Source organism: Taudactylus pleione, unplaced genomic scaffold (assembly GCF_031769625.1).
Source record: "Taudactylus pleione unplaced genomic scaffold, aTauple2 ptg000101l, whole genome shotgun sequence".
Taxonomy (NCBI): Eukaryota; Metazoa; Chordata; class Amphibia; order Anura; family Myobatrachidae; genus Taudactylus; species Taudactylus pleione.
The window spans coordinates 770,973-792,426 of record NW_028284503.1 but is presented as its reverse complement, the minus strand read 5'-3'; the positions used below and the strand labels follow the sequence as shown (position 1 = coordinate 792,426).

The following is a 21,454-nucleotide window of genomic DNA, read 5'->3' as shown; positions in this document are numbered from 1 at the left end:
GTGTATTATGCTGTACTTTTCTTTCCTAGCCACTGTATAATACTGTACTTTGCTTCCCTAACCACTGTGTATTATACTGTACTGTACTTTCCTAGCCACTGTATTCTACTGTACTATGCTTCGCTAACCACTGTATTATACTGTACTATGCTTCAGTAACCACTGTGTATTGTACTGTACTTCCCTAGCCACTGTATTATACTGTACTATGCTTCGCTAACCACTGTATATTATACTGTAATGTACTTTCAGAGCCACTGTATTATACTGTACTATGCTTCCCTAACCACTGTGTATTATACTGCTTTTTATTTTTACTGACCTAACTACCCTGTAATGTACTGCCTTGATCATTCTGTATTATATATTATATATTATATATGTACTACCCTGTAATGTACTGCCCTAATCATTCTGTATTATATTGCATTGGGGGGATTTCAATTTAACGCAATGTTTGGCCGGGCTAAAGGATTTCTTCTTGCACCCCCCTGGGGATGCGGGGAGAAATCTGACAAAAGCGCCGACCGTGCGGCTGTTTGCCGGCTTGGCGCTGCGATAATAGCTGCGCGGCCGGCACTTTAGTCGGAGAATGACGGTATTCTCCAACTTAACAACATGCTGAATTGAATAGCTCAGGGAGCTCCCTCCTGGGGCTATTCAGGATCACGTTTAATTGAATTCCGGGATATGCTGCCCTAACTCCCCTTTAACTGTATTGACTACTATGTACAATACTGTATAGTACTTCTCTTACCACTGTGTATTATACTGTACTGTGCTGTCCTAACCACTCTGTATTATACTGTACTGTACTGCTCTATCCACTGTCTGTGATACTCTTCTGTACTGCCCTAACCACTCTGTATTATATTGTACTATACTGCCCTAAGCACTCTGTAATATACTATACTGTGCTGCCCTAACCACTCTGTATTATACGGTACAGTACTGTGCTGCCCTAACCACTCTGTATTATACTATACTGTGCTGCCCTAACCACTCTGTATTATGCTATACTGTGCTGCCCTAACCACTCTGTATTATATTGTACTATACTGCCCTAACCACTCTGTATTATACTATACTGTGCTGCCCTAACCACTCTGTATTATATTTTACTATACTGCCCTAACCAATCTGTATTATACTATACTGTGCTGCCCTAACCACTCTGTATTATACTATACTGTGCTGCCCTAAACACTCTGTATTATACTATACTGTGCTGTCCTAAACACTGTGTATTATACTGTACTGCACATATCACTGTGTATTATACTGTACTGTGCTGTCCTAACCACTCTGTATTATATTGTACTATACTGCCCTAACCACTCTGTAATACACTATACTGTGCTGCCCTAACCACTCTGTATTATATTGTACTATACTGCCCTAACCACTCTGTAATATACTATACTGTGCTGCCCTAACCACTCTGTATTATATTGTACTATACTGCCCTAACCACTCTGTATTATACTATACTGTGCTGCCCTAACCACTCTGTAATATACTATACTGTGCTGTCCTAACCACTCTGTATTATACTGTACTGTACTGCTCTATCCACTGTCTATGATACTCTTCTGTACTGTCCTAACCACTCTGTATTATATTGTACTATACTGCCCTAACCACTCTGTAATACACTATACTGTGCTGCCCTAACCACTCTGTATTATATTGTACTATACTGCCCTATCCACTCTGTAATATACTATACTGTGCTGCCCTAACCACTCTGTATTATATTGTACTATACTGCCCTAACCACTCTGTATTATATTGTACTATACTGCCCTAACCACTCTGTAATATACTATACTGTGCTGCCCTAACCACTCTGTATTATATTGTACTATACTGCCCTAACCACTCTGTATAATATTGTACTATACTGCCCTAACCACTCTGTAATATGCTATACTGTGCTGCCCTAACCACTCTGTATTATATTGTACTATACTGCCCTAACCACTCTGTATTATACTATATTGTGCTGCCCTAACCACTCTGTATTATACTATACTGTACTGCCCTAACCACTCAGTATTATATTGTACTATACTGCCCCCTAACCACTCTGTATTATACTATACTGTGCTGCCCTAACCACTCTGTATTATATTGTACTATACTGCCCTAACCAATCTGTATTATACTATACTGTGCTGCCCTAACCACTCTGTATTATATTGTACTATACTGTCCTAACCACTCTGTATTATACTGTACTGCGCTGCCCTAACCACTCTGTATTATACTGTACTGCACTGCCCTAACCACTGTGTATTATACTATACTGTGCTGCCCTAACCACTCTGTATTATACTAGACTGTGCTGCCCTAACCACTCTGTATTATACTATACTGTGCTGCCCTAACCACTCTGTATTATACTATACTGTGCTGCCCTAACCACTCTGTATTATACTGTACTATACTGTCCTAACCACTCTGTATTATACTGTACTATACTGTCCTAACCACTCTGTATTATACTGTACTGCGCTGCCCTAACCACTGTGTATTATACTAGACTGTGCTGCCCTAACCACTCTGTATTATACTATACTGTGCTGCCCTAACCACTGTGTATTATACTAGACTGTGCTGCCCTAACCACTCTGTATTATACTATACTGTGCTGCCCTAACCACTGTGTATTATACTATACTGTACTTCTCTTACCACTGTGTATTAAACTGTACTGTTCTGTCCTAACCACTGTGTATTATATTGTACTGCACATATCACTGTGTATTATACTGTGTATTATGGTGCATACACACGGTCAGATTTGTCAGATCTGTCAGATGAACGATTTGAACGATATTTGACTGCATTAAAATGAATGGAATCGTCCAAGTCTGACTGCAAACACATCAGATGTCAGATAACGTTATCTGACCATCGGGAACGCGCATCATTCAGGCGTGTCAGATATGTCAGATATGTCAGATTTTCCTTCAGATATGAACGATTGAACGATTTTTTAATTTGTTATCGTTCAGATCTGAAGAAAAATCTGACCGTGTGTATGCACCATTATACTGTGAATTATAGTGAAAAGACACTCCGGACAGCCAATCAGCCGCAGCACATAGGATAGTCCCGCCCCTGGCTCACTGTCACTGGTGCTGCTCTCAGTGATCACTGGAAGATTGGACAACATGAGAAATTATACTGAGAAAGAGACGAGAGTGAGACTGTAACAAGTGTGATTTACCACAAAATATGTTTTACTGTACTTCTAGAACTGCATACATCCTTATAGTGTTTGCATCATTTGTATATGTGTATATATATATATATATATATACACACACGCGCATTGCAGGTCGTCGGGCACCGAAAAATGCACGATATGAACAATAACGATATGATCGATATCGTTATCATTTATAGCGTCCATTTTAATCTTTAGTCTATTATATGTTTAAGGGTCATATTCAATTAGGAGCGAAAAGTCCCGGACTTTGCGCCGACATCGCTGGTTTTCCATGCGAAAAAGTATTGCGCTCGTCCCTGCTTTTCCCCGTATTCAATTAGAAACCGGCGAAAACGGGACCCGGCGAAATGCAAACAGTCGAAAAGTGCTGTCAGATTTGGGGAAATCAGCCTGACACCCCCCAAAAGATGCTCTGATATTGGGGATCACTATAGATACCCCCGAATCGCCCTGGGGAACTTAAATGCTCTCAATAGCTGCTGATTAGCGTCTTTGCAGAAGTGGTGAATAGCATTTAGCAGGATTTTTTGCAGAAAATAAGTAGTCCCAGCAAATTTGGGGTACATGAAAAGTGGGTGCTAGCATATTTAAAAGTTGCTAAGGTTAAGTTTTAAAAAACGTAAAAAATCCACCTGCCGCAATCACCTGCAAACTTAAAAACACCTGGGGCATACTTAGGGACCCCCCCATGAGTCTATTTAGCTAGTTTTAAAATTTGTCCCCCAACTTTGGACTCCCCACCCCCCAAATGATTTTATGGGGTGATCTATAGTCTTTTATTTGACGCAGTTTACCTTTGGGGGACTGTCCCAAGGGTGCAGGGTTTATTCAAAGGCAAAACTTTTTAGTCGGTTCCATTGCAGTGAGTTTCCGCACCGCCGAAAAGTCTCCGGAATTGAATAGAGGAGACCTTTCGCATGGCGAAATTATGTCACCTGAGAAACTTTATCGCAGAAAACGGCTTTTCGCACCTAATTGAATATGGCCCTGAGTATGGTATGCTTAAGAAAAAGAAAAAAAAAGAAATCAGAAACATTGTAAAAAATCGGTTCCGGAGAATCAATGTTTATATCTAAGTAATATTTTGTATTCGATGTTAAACATCGGTACTTTCAATGTTTTATTTCGATGTCCCATCCCCACCACAGAGACACTTTCCCAGTCTCCACAGATTTCGGCGCCATTTTGTTGAAGACAACTCATTAGCTTCAGCGAATTGCGGTCTACGACAAAATGGCCGGCGCCGTCCTCTAACCTGAAGACACAAATATCTGACAAAATGAAAATGTTCCCCATCTTTGACTCATGCTGGGATTTGTAGTATCACGTTTCCGGGAGCCACCCCCGCTCCGCCCATTGGGTCCTTTCCAGACTACTTTACCCAACAGCCCTCGCGCTAACCTGTGATGACGCACGGAGGGGCCCTCGCGGGGGCCGCTGGGAGCTGGAGTCCGTGAGTCGCCGTTACGCGGCAGAACTGTGGCTGCGAGAACTGCATTTCCCATCATGCGCAGCGCCACTTCCTGCTTACAGAGCAGCAGCCTTTACAGGAGTCAGCTGAGCGAGTGTAAACAAACTCTTCCTCGGAGGGCTCCCAGGAGCTCAGCAGCAGCAGCAGCAGCCAGGGGCCCGGGAGGAGCGGGGGAGCCCTGCACGGGGTGTCTTAGTGTATATCCTCTACCTACAGCTGCAGCTTCTGCCATAGGTCATTTATTGCCTCATCCAGGCTCAGCAAGATGGAGGACAACAAGGTAAGATCATGATCATCACTCTGAGTGCTTGTTACATACAGTCTGTGTCCATAACAATCTAACATGATTTATAGACTGTACTAGAATGTGGAGGGGGATGTAGATTTTAGTCTGCCGCAGTGGAGGGGGTTGGAGCGCTGGGCCTGCCGCAGAAGAGGGGGCTGGGAGCCATGGGTCCGCCGCAGAGGAGGGGGCTGGGGGTCATGGGTCTGCCGCATAGGAGGGGGCTGGGGGCGATGGGTCCGCCGCAGAGGAGAGGGCCATGGGTCCGCCGCAGAGGAAGGGGTGGGAGCCATGGGTCCGCCGCAGAGGAAGGGCTGGAGCGCTGGACCCGCCGCGGAAGAGGGGGCTGGTGCGTTGGTCTTGCGGCAGAGGAGGGCGTTGGAGTGTTAGGCACACCGAAAAGGACGAGGCTGTATATCATGTTTTGAGATATGAAATGGTGTTTCTGGGCCCGCCACAGAGGAGGGGGCTGGTGTGTTGGGCCCAGCGCGGAGGAGGGGGCTTGAGTGTTAGGCCCACCGTAAAGGAGGAGGCTGGCATGTTGGGACCAGGGCGGAGGAGGGGGCTGGAGCGTTAGGCCCACCGTAAAGGAGGAGGCTGGCATGTTGGGACCAGGGCGGAGGAGGGGGCTGGAGCGTTAGGCCCACCGTAAAGGAGGAGGCTGGCATGTTGGGACCAGGGCGGAGGAGGGGGCTGGAGTGTTAGGCCCACCATAAAGGAGGAGGCTGGCATGTTGGGACCAGCGCGGAGGAGGGGGCTGGAGCGTTAGGCCCACCGTAAAGGAGGAGGCTGGCATGTTGGGACCAGGGCGGAGGAGGGGGCTGGAGCGTTAGGCCCACCGTAAAGGAGGAGGCTGGCATGTTGGGACCAGCGCGGAGGAGGGGGCTGGAGTGTTAGGCCCACCGTAAAGGAGGAGGCTGGCATGTTGGGACCAGGGCGGAGGAGGGGGCTGGAGTGTTAGGCCCACCATAAAGGAGGAGGCTGGCATGTTCGGCTCGCTGCAGAGGAGGGGGCTGGCATAGACTTGTATCTCACTTGCCTCAATCTGATGATGTCTTTGGAATCGGATTGGCCATCACATTTCTGCATTTTATTATTTACCAGCATGTAACAAGTCACTGCACAGAGGATGTGTAATCACTAATATACAGTCTGCGTTCTCCTCTACTCCCCCGACATTTACTTGTCAGTATGATTGTGGACTATGGGAGGATGCACTAGGCAACACATGCAAACATGGGGACAGCATACAAATACCACACAGATTGAGTCCTGGTCAGAATAGAACCTACAGGGAACTACTAACCACTGTGCCACCCTATATACAGAATGCTAAATACTAATGGTATTGGTAAATGAGACTATGGAGTACGGGTGGGGGCTATTCTCTGTGCCATTCAGCTCGTGGTCTCCGCCCTACAGATTCCTCACGTTGTAGTCGGTATATCTGTGCAAGAAGTTGTGATACTGTTAAATTATTGTTCTTATTGTGTTTCCTTTTTGTTTTTGTGGCATCTGTTGCTGATGTACTATCCTCCTGGGTCTCTGTGCAGGTGTCGGGAGGGAAGGTGAAGAAGCGAGGGAGGAGGCCAGCCAAGATCGACCTGAAGGCCAAGCTGGAGAGGAGTCGGCAGAGTGCACGAGAGTGTCGTGCGAGGAAGAAACTGCGTTACCAGTACCTGGAGGAGCTGGTGTCCAGCCAGGAGCGAGCCATCTGTGCGCTGAGGGAGGAGATGGAAATGGTACTGCCCATTTTCTACCTGCTGTGTCTTGTAATAAGAGTAGAGAGCTACTATCTTCCCCACCCTCAGGGGACAACGTAGGAGCTTCCTGCCCTATGGTGGGAAGAGCCGGTCTTATGTCATGTGACGTCCGTGCGCTCGATAGGACACAGGCAGAGCTCAGTATAGGAATAATCCTATAGGGTACAGGGACTTTTACTTGCTGCCCTCTTAACCATTCACTTCTATCTAGTAGCAGTAGCGCCACCTAGGCACAGAGTATGGTTCATGCAACTGTAGGAGGAAGCTATTAATATTATATTTAGCTGTATATATGAAATGGTGTTTCTGGTCTGGTAGTAATGTGTCTCATCTACCTCCACGCAGTACAAACAGTGGTGCACCGCCATGGATCAAGGTAAAATCCCGTCCGAGATCCGAGCGCTCCTCAGCGGGGAGGAGCTGAACAAATCCGCTCCGAACTCCGGCAAGCAGCACAGGCCTGTGAAAGCAGAACCTGCAGAGAAATGACCCTGTAAGTACCGGGGTCTGGGGTGGGGGGTGGAATAATCTTGTTCATCTGATCTCCTCATTATCATTCCTCCTGCTCTAACTAGATCAGCCTATAAACTTTCCACGCCCGGCGTTTGAAAGTATGCATGGATCCACAGCAACCAATCAGCAGTTAGCTTTTATAGGTAGAGTGCAAGTTAGAAAATGGAAGCACGCGTCTGATTGGTTGGTGGGAGGATGGATACATGCCAGGCCCAAGTCTGGTGATTTTACCACAAATCCACAACTCTCCTGCTGTCTTTCAGGCCCTTTAAATTGAAATATGATCTTTGCATTTGTAATAGTTGAATTATTATCCGTGAAGTCTTATGATATAATTATTATATAACCATGCATTATGTGTTTACAAGCTTACGGCTTTTCTTCTTTTATTCTTAAAGCAACACCCCTCATTTTTTTGGTTGGACGTGTCTACCTGCTGACTGCTACCTGAAGCAAAGGAATGGGGGTCTGGCATCCGGGTCTCTACACAGGGTCTTCCACGCGACTGAGCCCTGCCCGCAGCATCGGAGAGGGAGTGAAGTCTCTTTTGTCCCTGTGTCTGTGACTATGCGTTGTCGCCGTGTACACGGGAGAGAAAGCGTTTGATACAGCGTCTTATCCTAGATATTCAGCTTTCGTCCTATACCGACACAAGCGCTAATCCTTTAAATGCCAGCGGGGGGTCTGCCGAGCCTAGCTCCATATCTCAATTGAGACCCCTTTAAGAGAGGCTGTATGTGGTGGGGTGAAAGAAACGTATGATTCTCCGGCAGCTGAGACCACCAGTAGTCTGCTAGGTTCGGGATATAGTCGTCTACCCTCGCGGTAAGGCCGGGCTAACGCTGCTCCGGTCGCCTGTCTCGTCCTCGCTCATTCTGTCAATGACTTTGTGTATCCTGCCGATATTCCTATATAAATCTTCCTAAGACAATGATACCGACTGATAATAATTCACATCTGCTGTCAATCATGGCTGCGGGACTAAGGCATGGGGGGGGGGGGGGGAGAGCTGCGAGGTAGCGGTTTAGACCACAGACTGGCGGCAGTGAGCTTATGCTGCGCGGGGAGGTTCTGTCCGCGTTGTTCTCTAGGTACCACTTGTTCTGTTATCCCCGGGGAATCCTCGTTCCTCCCCAGATAAACCTGTCTGTCTTATCTGCTCAGTGTCAGCCTCCGCTTCCTCTCACTATTACATCTGGTCAGAGTTACAGGATGGGGCCACTGTGGGACGTACACTGTACAGTGCTCTTGTATATCTGCTGTAGATGTACCGGTCTCCTATTGTTTTGCCGACTAACAATGTAGAGACTGAATAAACCGCCAAATAATGCAGACTGCGCTCGTAGTGATTTGCATATTGTACATTGCAATTAAACATGACTGATTATAAAGCATTATTTGTCGTGTGTGTTTCCGCGCCTGAGAGGAGAATTTTTTTCTATGGTTCGCTCGGTTCTATTAGAAGTTTTTGGTCAGTATTTTATTCTTCAGTCAGACGAGGAACCTCTGCTATCGCTTCCCCTCTGATCTATGCACTTATTTATTCTTTTTGTTTTGTTAAAGAATTTACACAAAATAGTCAACTTCTCATATATTTCAGATCTATATTCACACACTAGACCAGGGATAGGCAACGTACGGCACTCCAGCTGCTGTGCGACTGCACTTCCCAGCATGCCCTGCCACGGTTTCGCCGTTAGGGCATGCTGGAATGTGTAGTTCCACAGCAGCTTAGTACTAGACATGCCTAGATCCTGCAGTATAAAGTGATCGTGTTTTTAAAAATCAGTCGTCCGTGCCTAGTCAGAATGTGCTAAAGGCGTCCGATCACCTCTCTCAAATGCTCCGGTCAGGGCCGCAGAGGCTCCCGAGCCCAAGGGTGCAGCTGGTAGCGAGAAGCATGAAGTTGCCTTATAGTGGTTTCGCTGTGCGCCATATTTGGTGATTATTTTGTACCGCTGCCCTAACATGAGCGCGTGAGCCATGGCGTCTTCAGATCCGTCACGTGCGTCGTACCAAACGGTGTGACAGAAGCACCTCCACATCCACTCCTATATAGAATGTGGCTAAAACCTCTATTGTGTATATTTCTCTCTGAGGCCATGCTGCCAGCCAGTGGTTTATTACCAGTTATTTATACAGCGCACACATATTCCGCAGACAAGCCGCTATGCCATCGTCCATTTACGATACATGAAACAAAAAGTGGTACACTAAAACCAAAAAGCGCTCCCCACTCAACATGTATAACAAATAGGACACCACTGAGTTTTCACACACAAAAAAGGGAACAATAGTCACCAATATGAATGGTATTTAGTAATTCCAAGTTCTGGATATCCACTATTAAGCTTCTCTATTGAGGTGCTGGTCAATTTTCCCTTAAGGTAATTCCATATGCATGGAGGAATAAAAAAAGTGGAATAATAGTGCAGTATGTCTCAAACAACATAAGCTTTTAATGACAAATTTGCACTTACAATCACGAGATGTATAAAAAGCATATAACAAATCTAAGACTGCATCCAGCCCCCGTCCACGTGTCGACATCCACACCCAGATGTGTCATGGAAACAGTGGAACCGCTACTCTGGGTATAGAGATCCACTAAGGATGAAGTCCACAAGAGGAGGCTGTAAACAATGCAATCAGTTCAGAGGGTGAGACCCGCTTAACGCATTTCGGACATAAATTGGTCCTTCGTCAGAAGCTTGGCATGCTCACCCAGTTTCTTCCTTAAATACCCTACCTACAATAAACTCACATGATTCCAATTAGACGATCGCCGGCGGCTGTGTGTGGATCCGGAAGCGGGAAGTCACCAACCCAAGTTTTCAAGGGTTATCTTTAGTCTTCCATCGCTCAGAAATACATCTGCTAATGGATAGGCCCCTTTAATTTTGTAGGCTCTAAGGAATGCAGTCCACCGTAGATCGCCGTCAGCAGGGATTGAGTCGCCGCGTCACCCGCCGATGACGTCAGATGTCCGGACCATGTGTAGCAAACACGGATGGCTTTTTCAAAGATAACCCTTGAAAACTTGGGTTGGTGACTTCCCGCTTCCGGATCCACACACAGCCGCCGGCGATCGTCTAATTGGAATCATGTGAGTTTATTGTAGGTAGGGTATTTAAGGAAGAAACTGGGTGAGCATGCCAAGCTTCTGACGAAGGACCAATTTATGTCCGAAATGCGTTAAGCGGGTCTCACCCTCTGAACTGATTGCATTGTTTACAGCCTCCTCTTGTGGACTTCATCCTTAGTGGATCTCTATACCCAGAGTAGCGGTTCCACTGTTTCCATGACACATCTGGGTGTGGATGTCGACACGTGGACGGGGGCTGGATGCAGTCTTAGATTTGTTATATGCTTTTTATACATCTCGTGATTGTAAGTGCAAATTTGTCATTAAAAGCTTATGTTGTTTGAGACATACTGCACTATTATTCCACTTTTTTTATTCCTCCATGCATATGGAATTACCTTAAGGGAAAATTGACCAGCACCTCAATAGAGAAGCTTAATAGTGGATATCCAGAACTTGGAATTACTAAATACCATTCATATTGGTGACTATTGTTCCCTTTTTTTGTGTGTGAAAACTCAGTGGTGTCCTATTTGTTATACATGTTGAGTGGGGAGCGCTTTTTGGTTTTAATGTACCACTTTTTGTTTCATGTATGCTAATTGAGTATTATATTCGGGTGTATACTCCTGAGATTTACCTCGCAGCACCTCCCTCTTTATTTGCGCTATATTTCCTTCATTTACATTTCTATTGTTATCGTCCATTTACAAAACAAAGAGGAGGGTTCTGGAGCCATATTTGGAGAATGCTTGTTCTTGTAGCTGCTGAAGAGCCTGTGAGGCTGGATGGCCATTGGCATAACACTGGGGTAACCACAGGCCACTAGGGGGAGATTGCACCCAGGACCACCATTCTCTGCACCTAATCAGCACTTACCCCTCTCCCCTCCTCCTGGCCGGGGGTACGAGCCACGCGGCTAAGATTACCACCACTGCCCCCCAAAAAAAGGTAAAACCTATGAGGACTGAATATATAGCGGATTATAAATTGGGAGCATGTTTCAATACAAGAGAGACAAATACATTTAGTATTGTAGACAAAAAAGAGAGAATAATAACAGCCCTGTGGGACACCAGCAACTTGATAAATGCTGTGTAAAATGTATATAGACTAAGGGCCTGATTCAGACCCGCTCGCAAGTGGGTCGATGTTCTGGACTGAGCATGCGCACGACGGAGGGAGCTCCGTCGTGCGCATGCGCCAGATGCGACGAGCGAAGGAAAGTCCTTCGCTCGTTGTGTCCGATCAAAGGGTGCGTGCTGTCAATGTTGATTGACAGCACGCCCCCTTTGGTAGGCGTGCCGGGGGCGTGCCTCCCTGACGGGGGCGTTCCCACGGGAACGCCTCCCGTCAAAAGCCGGCCCACTGACATCACTAGTGATGTCAGTGGGAGTGATTTTGGCTCTGATAGAGCCAAAATCACTCTGGAGCTTGCGGTTGAAAACCTCAACCGCAGGCTCCGGCTCGCAATTTCGGTGGTCGCGATGGTCTCGACCATCGCGGCCATCAAAATGCACGCTCGTATAGCCTGTGGGTGGTGACCCACAGCTATACGAGCGTCCAGAAGGACGCTCCATTTTCATGGAGGCCGGCCCTCATTCAGAGCGTGCGCTCTGCTCAGAGCGTACGGCTCTGAATGAGGGCCTAAATCAGCTATGTCAGAACATAATAATATATTTTAATTACTAGAAATAATATACATTCCATAGCAGTGGTGTAAGTTCATCCCAGATGCCCGGAGGCAAGTTATAATTTGTTGCCCCCCCCTTTAAAAAAAAAAAAAATGGTGCATATCTATCTTATATATATCTAACTGATTCATATCTATCTATCTATCTATCTATCTATCTATCTATCTATCTATCTATCTATCCATCTATCTCATATCTATTTCCATCTATTTCATAATACATGGTTATGGTGGCTTCTCAGGTGCCGGGAAGAGGTGCCATGTATTGGGCGGCCGTGACGGTACACTCCGGGTACATAGTTACAGTCCTAAGTGGGATGAATATATTGTGGGCAATGGAGGAGGTGCCCTTTCAGTGCTGGAGCCCGGCGGCAGGCGCCTCCATTGTCTCCCAAAGTTCTGCCCCTGTTCCATAGACAACACACATCACTGGCCAATGCAACACACACAAATGTACAATGTACTAAAAATAACAGTCAATAATAACACTGTAGCAAAAAAATCAGGAGTTGTTTAAAACACCACAGGAACAATGTATCAGCTAACAATGACATACTGTTTATTTAGGACACTGGTAGTTGGCATCCCAGGTTCATAGTTAGTGTTCTCCTGTAATATATAATGGATTAATCCAGGCACAGAGGATTCCATAAGCAATGACTCGTTTTGTGACTGCCAGTCACCACCAGCATAATCCGGCACCGCGGGCTGTGCACTGCCGGGAAGCAGAAACCGAGCCGCAGCGTGGAGAGTGACCGCTGCAACAGAGCGAGCGGAGACCGGAATCTGCTGGCTACTGCCATAGGTTACTACAGGTACTACCCAGACCATTACACCTAGGACCTGACCGATGGTTTGCGAACGCGCATGTGCATGCTTCATTCTGAGCGTGCGCGAACTACTCTGTGCGATCGCAGGCCATTCGCTCGCCCAGCAAAGACAGCCCAGTGAAATGAGTGACAGATGAGGCCGTTTGTGGGTGGTAACTGGGGCAGGGCACTATTAACGGGGGAGTGGAGGTGCGAACGCAGGCGTGCCCGGGTGTTTCAACGCCGTTTTTAAGGCGTGCATAATTAACAGACAGTGTCACAGTACACGTCACATGCCTGTTTTTTACACTGAAGTCCTCGCTGTGCTTGCGGCAGGGTAAGGTAACCGCAAGCGCTGTGATCACTACCGATGGTGCTCGATGTACCAATGTTTTAATACTCTTCCTGGAGATGACGTGCGCTAGTGGGCGTCTCCACATACGCTAATGGGTGTCTGCATAACAGAGCGATCGCTCGCACAGCCAAAGTGGGCGTGCTTATGCCTTGGCGAGCGTTCGCTTCCCATGCCGTCACTTGGACAAATTTGCATACGCTGGATGCGAGCGGTTCTGAATCATGTCCCTAAGCCGCATATTGCAGGGAGTCACGAGGCGGGAATGAGTACAAGTGAGAGACCCCTGCCGCAAGGCAGTGGGAACCTGGAGGTTACTGGTGCCAGATTTAAATCAACAGTATATGGGACACTTTCATTCTAAGGACTTATATTGTCTGCAATTTATAGCAAGTCGCTGCCATACCATGGATTATTTATCATTGGAAATTATTGCTATTTGCACAAATCAGGATCAATAGGAGGAACATTTTACACTATCAAGTTTGTCCAGAAATACACAAAACGCGTCATTACTTATGGAATCCTCTGTGTCTGGATTAATCCATTATATATTACAGGAGAACACTAACAATCATTCTGGGATGCCAACTACCAGTGTCCTAAATAAACAGTATGTCATTGTTAGCTGATACATTGTTCCTGTGGTGCTTTAAACAACTCCTGATTTTTTTTGCTACAGTGTTATTATTGACTGTTATTTTTAGTACATTGTACATTTTTGTGTGTGTTGCATTGGCCAGTGATGTGTGTCGTCTATGGAAGGTATATTATTATTTCTAGTAATTGAAATATATTATTATTTTCTGACATAGCTGATTTAGGACCTCATTCAGAGCCGCTCGTAAGCAGCCGCTCGTTCGTTCCGAGCGATGTTCGCACATCTGCGCATGCGTACGGGTTGTAATACGCATGCGCGAACCAGTCAGTGTGCCCAAAATTCGTGTGCTCGCAAAATAGCGAATGCCTGCTAATTTGAGTGACAGGATGAGGCGTTTGTGGGTGGTAACAGGGGAAGGTGCTTGAAAACGGGGAGTGGAGATCCGAACGCAGGCGTGCCAAACGGTCAAAATGGGCGTTTTAAGGGTGTGCATGATTAACAAAGCAGCGTCATCGACCACGTCAGTTGGTTGTCTTTTAGCCAGAACTGCTCGCATGATTGTGGTAGGAAAATGCAATCACAAGAATAGTGAGCAGTTCATACGCCTTTCGATGTACTCGATTAATCAAATAAATAGCGGAGATGACGTATGATGCGAGCGGCCAGGAGGCGTTTTTTTCAAAATAACGTCCGCATGTTTTGTTCGCTCGTTCAGACATAGAGGCGTCAACAGACTGCAAAGAGCGAACGGTCAATTTAAATAGCCAGCCCCTTTTTCTAAACAAGCGAGCGCAAATAGCGTCCGGCTCTGAATCAGGCCCTTAGTCTATATACTTTTTACACAGCATTTATCAAGTTGCAGGTGTCCCACAGGGCTGTTATTATTCTCTCTTTCTACTTCAGGGTCCATAGGGGGTCCACAGGGTTGACCTTGGGGTATAGGTTGGGAACCAAATCCGGGCACCACGCAGTTAAAGCTTTTAGCTCCCAGGATGCACTTGGGTCCACTCTCCCTATAACCCCGCCCCCCAGCCAGAGGCACCTCAGTTTAAGTTGGTGCCCGGCCGGAGTCGGGTCACCGTTACTGCAGGGGGGCTGCTTAGCAGCCTCTAAGCTTAAAAGAGTTTTGTTTTATTATTTTTTTACTACTCTTCAGAGCGGCAGCATCAGACTGTCCAATGGACGTCTGAGCTGCCGCTCCTACACCCCGCCGGCGCTGCGACGCCAGTACAGATCTGGGGATCGCAGCGGGACCCCAGAGTCTGTACTAGCCGGGCTCTGGAGGAATCCCTGGGCTGCTGCCGGATCGACGGGGACAGGTAAGTCGCGTGGTCACCGCTTGCGGTGACCCGCGTGTACATGCAGCCTTATGCCTCCGGTCTCTGGGGACAGACCGGAGGCGCTAGCGGTGGCGGCGGGCTCCCCCTCCATGGAGGCATACCCCGCGTGTCCACAGCCCACCAGGGATTATAGCGGCAGCGGGAGCCGGCATCCCGGGGGGTTAATTGCTAGCCAGGGGAGGAAGCCTTCCCTGTCTAGCGGCTCCTCCCCTCAGCTCAGCGCGCCTTTCAATAATACAGTCTGGCGTCGCTGAGCTGCTTCCTCCGCGGGCCACGCTTCTTCTGAGGTCTCCAGCGGCCATTTTCTCTCTGTGGTGCTGCAGAACTCTTAGGATGTCAGTGAGCCCAGTCCCCCTGCGTACCTGGCCATTTTGGGTGAGTGTACACAGCGCTATAGCCTTCCCAGACACTGAATCTGGGCAGTTGAATGTAGCGACATTGTGCAGTATATTATATGTCATGCTTATGTATGTATATATATTTTTCTGCATTGTATGTGACTTATGCTAGTGCTGACTGTCTGCTTTTTCTCTCACCTGTCAGTGTATATCTATCCCTTTTCTTTATCTGCCCTAATACAGGTGTACCTGGGGTGGTTCTGAGACCTCACATATATATATTTGTTAATATCTGTGAGGTTTGTCACATACTGTTGCGTGCTGCACGTTGCCATATTTTAGATGGAACTGTGAGTTGCGTACGCTGATAATGGGTTCCTGCAGCTAATCTTAGCGTCAGTCAGGACCGGTATGGCGCTGCTTAATATTTCCGTCAAGATAGTCAGATATATCTGACCAGGAGATTGCACACGATACTGCACCCATTATTGCTATCCTGCAAGTCATAGCCTGCAGGAATTAGTGCGGAGGATTTTAACTCAGAAAGGTTTACGTATGCGGCACCATCTGGTGCCGGGCCCCTTGCACGACCCCCTTAAAGGGCGTTGTTTCTCAGGATCCTCTCCTTTGAGGATCGCCGGGCGGGCCCCATTGTCGTCACTCGCTTGGAGTTACTTCACCATACTGCCCTTTTGAACTCGGGGTATCTCGCAATTTCTTGCAATTTACCCCTGTGTCACAGACTATCGCTCCCTGCCGGGGTTTTTCACAGTACATGAATTACCTCCGATACCACATCGGTCTGTCATTCCCCTTGCAGGGATTACCACAACGGCCACCCTGGTGGATGTCGTTTTATACGAAATACTAATTGGCGTGATATACGCCCTGTGGTTACTGACCAGTGGCTCTGCCGTGAACTGGATGGTATATTCGGCTCTTTCCCTCTCACATGGGGGGGAGCCGATCTCAAGTATTATTATCCCTGCTTTGGGGCTGGTAGCCAGGCTCATTCTGGATATAGAGAATGTCGATCCTGCACCTGTATCATACATCTCCCGTTTTCTGCCCAGCGGGTGGATCTCATAGCGGGAGTCTGGCTGTCCCCAGATACGAGGAGTCACAAAGGCCTCCTGTTTCCCATTCCCTGAGGGTCCTCACAAGTAATGGAAATCCCCTTCTGGGATGGATTTGTATGTTAATCATCGGGTTACAGGCATTAATACGCCTCCCATCCCGGCCTGGACGGATTTTACGGATCCGTAGGTGGTAACTTTGCCTGAAATCAATGTACTCGTTTTCAGGGCCTGTTGCCCGTCCTACCATGGCCATCGCATGGTGATGCTTTTGTGACGTTTTTCCCCTCCAACACGTCTGAGGTTCAAATATCTTTTTGCCGCTCACAAAATATGCAGTGGTCATATGTGGGATTACCTCATGGGATGCCGGTCTTCTAACTTTCAGGGTTTCGGCGGCATCTGTATCCGCCGCAGTACCCTATGGCTGCGTTATGGGAAAGCAGAGGTGCACACTCCTTCCAGGGGGAAGTTCTTGTTTGGTCCTGACCTTGACAAGATCGTTGCATCATTGGCAGTATCACTAATGGGGAGATACCGTCTTTAGCTACTCCCACTACATTCGGACTAACTCTGTTAAGTCTTTTTGTCCTCAGGGTCAGCCTAAAGGCCTGTTTTTTCCTAGGCTGTCGGCCTCCACGGGGGCCACCATATCCAGTACCGAGCAGTCCTGGACTTCCGGACGACCCTGTTTCTACACCTGAGGATATACCCTCAGCCTGACGGGACAGGTCTACATCTGGGGAATTTCCAGAGTGAGGTACTGATTCTCAACGGCCTCTCATTGCTCATGCAGCCTCCTCACAGGCATTGGTACACGGGCCCTTCTTCAGAACTGATCAGGGCCTTACAATCCCAGAAAGCTATACAGTCTTTGTGGTAAGCAGAGCTATTTCGGCCAACCTCACTATCTCAGTGAGGGACTGGTTGTTCTACTTTCTTTTTGGGGCGGTGACCGACTGGTCCTCCTTTGCCTATACTCTGTCTCAAATCCCTGAATCAGATTCCAACGGTGCCTTGACTCAGGTGGAATCGTCCATGCTCCATCATCCGATGTTTGGAACCTGGGGATTTTATGGTATATCCGAGTATTCAGGATACGTACCTACGGGTACATACAGAGCCCTCTCATCAGCATGGGTTCAGGTTTGCTGTGCCACAGCAACACTTGTAAGTTTCGGGCTCTGCCTTTTGGGGCTGTCCTCAACTCCACCGGGGTTTACCAGCTTTATGGATTTTCTGACAGTTCACCTGTTCAGTGTATCCGAATGCTCCTTTCTCTGGACGGTTCCTACTTTTAGCAGGATCACCAAGGTACTTTACCGCCAGGTCAGGATAACCGGGGCTTCTTCTCGTCACAGAAAAGTCCTCCCTGCATCCCTCACAGGGTTTTCTTCATCTGGGAGCACTGCTGGATTCTCAGAATCTGAGAATTTTTCTGGCGTAAGACAAGATCTCCACTCTTCAACTTCGAGGGTGCGGATATCTACGCAGTCGACATATGTCATTACTCTTTGTGATGCGCGGTCTACCAGAGTGTCTACCTTTTGGTAGGGTGGAATGTGCTCAGTTCCATTCCAGGCCTTGCCATAATTGACTCCCCTCCAGATGGATCGAGTTTTTTCCATCGGATCACTGTTCGAACGATGATACTTTCTACGGAGGCGAGTTGGTCTCTGTCCGGGTGGCTATGGCCATCTCGTCCAGGGTGTTCTTTGCTAAAGACAGTGTCTGGTCCGCATTCATTTCGGGGCAGTTGGACGTCTGTCGCTTCTGCCCTGCCACTTACCTTGTTGATACTTTAAGCTGTCTTGGACTTTCACTCTGGCCTAACCCATTTGTCACGGTTAACCTGAATAGGTTCAGTCCGACAGTGTCACAACAGTGGCTTCCATCTAGGCAACACTGGTAGTTGGGTGGCAATGTTAGGAATGTCACCCATTCTGACATAGTCCAAGGGTCTTCTCCTGGCCAACTCTGCGGTGTTTATTCCCGGAGCTCTCCATTGGGAAGCGGGCTTCCTCAGCCGTCACGGCGTGCATCCCGGGGACTAGTCTCTTCTCCAAGAGAGGTTTCAACTCCTGGTGAGCAGAGGGGGCCTCCCTGAGGGGATTGATCCCCATGGCCTTCTGACTCGATCACACATTACCGGTGTTACAGTCCAGCTCTAGGAGTACTGAAGCTACCTTCAGTGACTCTTTGTCAGTGAAGTGGTCCTTCCACTTTGTGTACCTGTGTCCTCCGGTCTCCCTTCTTCCTCGAGGTCTTCGGAAGTTTAATTCGAGACGGAGGGGCTTTCCTTCTGGGGGCTCCAGGTCGTCCCAGACATCACTGGTACTAAGATTTTCGGAGTCTCCTCCTCGATGCTCCGTTCCTACTGCTTCACTATCTGGACCTGTTGTCTCAGGGTCCTTGTTTTTCCCTGGATCTGGATCGCTTGTCTTTAACTGCGCCCCTACTGTGGTCCTCGGGCTTCCCTGGCTCTGTCTTCATTGAGATGTTTAGAGCAGATAGGCCAGACTTTGCTGGGATCTGCCACGGACTGTGGCATACATAATTCTTATGGTATCGTACCTGTCGATACGATCCTCCGGTGTCCAGGATTTCCAGATATTCTGGCATTCCTTCCAGCTGGCTTGGGTTTCACCCTTGGCCTGGCCTTCCTGACAGTGCGGATCTCTACACTGTCGGTATGGTTAAGATATGGAATTGCTCCGCTCTGGTATCCAGTTCATCCTTTGGAGTGTTTTCTGGATTATGTCTCCACTTATCCTCCCTAGGGACTCCTGGGGAGTTAGTAGTGGTTCTTTGTTCCCTCCGGGGACAGTCCATGGAACCGCTGGTTGTGATAGCCATTACATGGTCTATTGTTTAAGCTCTCTCTCTCTCTCTCTCAGGGTGTTTAAATCAACCAGGAGAGTGTCTGAATGGGGAGCGTTCTCATGTGGCTCCCTCTTCTGGAGGGCATCATGTCAGGGTGTGAGTTGCTCTCGCCCTGTGTTTCTTCTTAAAGTGGTTTTTAGGTTCCATATTATTCTGGAACTTATGGTATGGCCATTCAGTTCCCAGTCCTCTCGGCTGTTGTGGCCTCATGGACTGTGGTCCGGCCTCTTTGGCTTTATGTGATCCGTTCAAGTTCCTTATGGTAAGCGGACTCCTTATTGGTGGTCTGCGGTTTCTGGTTTTAACAGGAAACGATGGCCGGCCTATAATGAAATGTTGACTGGATGGCCTCGTATGTCTTCCTCAGGGGCCTACCCATGGGTGGGCATTTCTGTCGTTGAGGCTTGTTTTTTTCTCGGGCCGTGTAACCCTTGTGGGCGGCTCGTCGTGGCGCCTCGGCTGTTTTGCCTTACTAGGTGTCCACGTGGTCTTCTGTCCATACCTTTTTAAGGTTCTAGGCATTGGTTTCCTTTGCCTCTCAGGATGCTTCCTTTTTGGCGACGGATTCTCCTCTCAGCACAGGAGCGTCCCCACCCTTGGTTGAACTGCTTTGGGACATCCCCAAGGTCAACCCTGTGGACCCCCTATGGACCCTGAAGTAGAAAACAAGAGATATGGTAAGAACTTACCTTTGTTATCTCTGTTTCTACGAAGTCCATAGGGTCCACAGGGCGCCCGCCCTGACGCACCTGGCTTCATATGGGCTGTGTTACTGGTCACCGGCTTCCCGTCTCCTTTTCTGTGAGTATGGTTCTAGAGTGTTCCAGTTTTCTCTCTCTTTTTCTCTCCTCCTCCGGCCTTTGGCTACTTACAATCTGAGGTGCCTCTGGCTGGGGGGCGGGGTTATAGGGAGAGTGGACCCAAGTGCATCCTGGGAGCTAAAAGCTTTAACTGCGTGGTGCCCGGATTTGGTTCCCAACCTATACCCCAAGGTCAACCCTGTGGACCCTATGGACTTCGTAGAAACAGAGATAACAAAGGTAAGTTCTTACCATATCTCTTGTTTTTACATGGTTAGCAACCATAACAGCAGCGTGGTACACCAGTTATAATATCCAATTCATGTGAGCGCTTATACATTTATATACTTGGTGCTTTTTGCAGTGCCAGTGGCTTTTTTTTGTTTTACATTTAGTATTGTGCATGCAGGGAAAATACCGGCTGCTTCTGCATGTAGCCCACATATGCTGGACAGCTTTACTCTTAAATGTGCGTGCACACTAGACGACTTGCAAAAGATGTGATGTCATCAACGATTTCCCTTTGAACTCCCCCTGCACTCCCAAACAATATCTTGCATAAACTGTTTGATCTGACAAACGAATCTTGTTAACGAGATTGGCAGATCTGAAGATGCGATGTACGATCCGTGGGGACGCGCATTGTGAGTGGACACTTGCGATTTGTCGTTCTGATGCGTCGAAATCGGGCAAATCGTGCAAAATATTGTCTAATGTGTACACCTTTACAGTGCAATTTACATCTGAGTTAGGCAGGGTTGGCTGGTTTAAACCACCTCGGTTTGAAGCAAATTATTATATATTTTTTTTTATTACGCTATGACTGGTATTATTACACATTCTTGTTGCTTGTGGTCTTTATCTGAGTAAGCTGAACCAATACAGTAAATCACGCACACTACAAAGATATAGGGAGTATGAAACGGATGAGAATGGTGCTAAATCTGCCTTGCATCAAGCTAAGACTTCTCCCCCATCAATCCCATAGGGCAGGAAAAAAAACCACAGCTAACATTCTCAATCTTAAAGAGTAAACACCAACACATAAAACAGGCAATACACGGAGAAACACGTAGTTCGAAATAGCTAAAGTGAAGTTTAAGTGACGGCAAAAACTCACCTTCAGCAAGCACCTGCAATCAAAAAACAGCTCCCCCATACTTGCAGACCCCGCAAAAGTCTATTTCGCTACTTTTTGTGTGTACTTTG

General features: G+C 47.5%; 1 protein-coding gene across 1 annotated transcript; it reads left to right on the top strand.

Moving 5' to 3' along the window:
- Positions 1-4,691: 4,691 nt before the first annotated feature.
- Positions 4,692-8,662, top strand: CREBL2 (cAMP responsive element binding protein like 2). The gene is made up of 4 exons (XM_088470610.1): positions 4,692-4,989; positions 6,546-6,734; positions 7,101-7,248; positions 7,667-8,662. The coding sequence occupies exons 1-3, from the start codon at positions 4,975-4,977 to the stop codon at positions 7,242-7,244; spliced, it is 348 nt and encodes a 115-aa protein (XP_088326736.1). The 5' UTR covers positions 4,692-4,974; the 3' UTR covers positions 7,245-7,248; positions 7,667-8,662.
- The last annotated feature ends 12,792 nt before the right edge of the window (positions 8,663-21,454 follow it).

Bases quoted from the DNA above. Each gene is read 5' to 3' on its own strand.
- CREBL2 (XM_088470610.1), top strand. The intron at 6,735-7,100 runs GTACTGCCCATT...ACCTCCACGCAG, and splicing joins TGAGGGAGGAGATGGAAATG to TACAAACAGTGGTGCACCGC.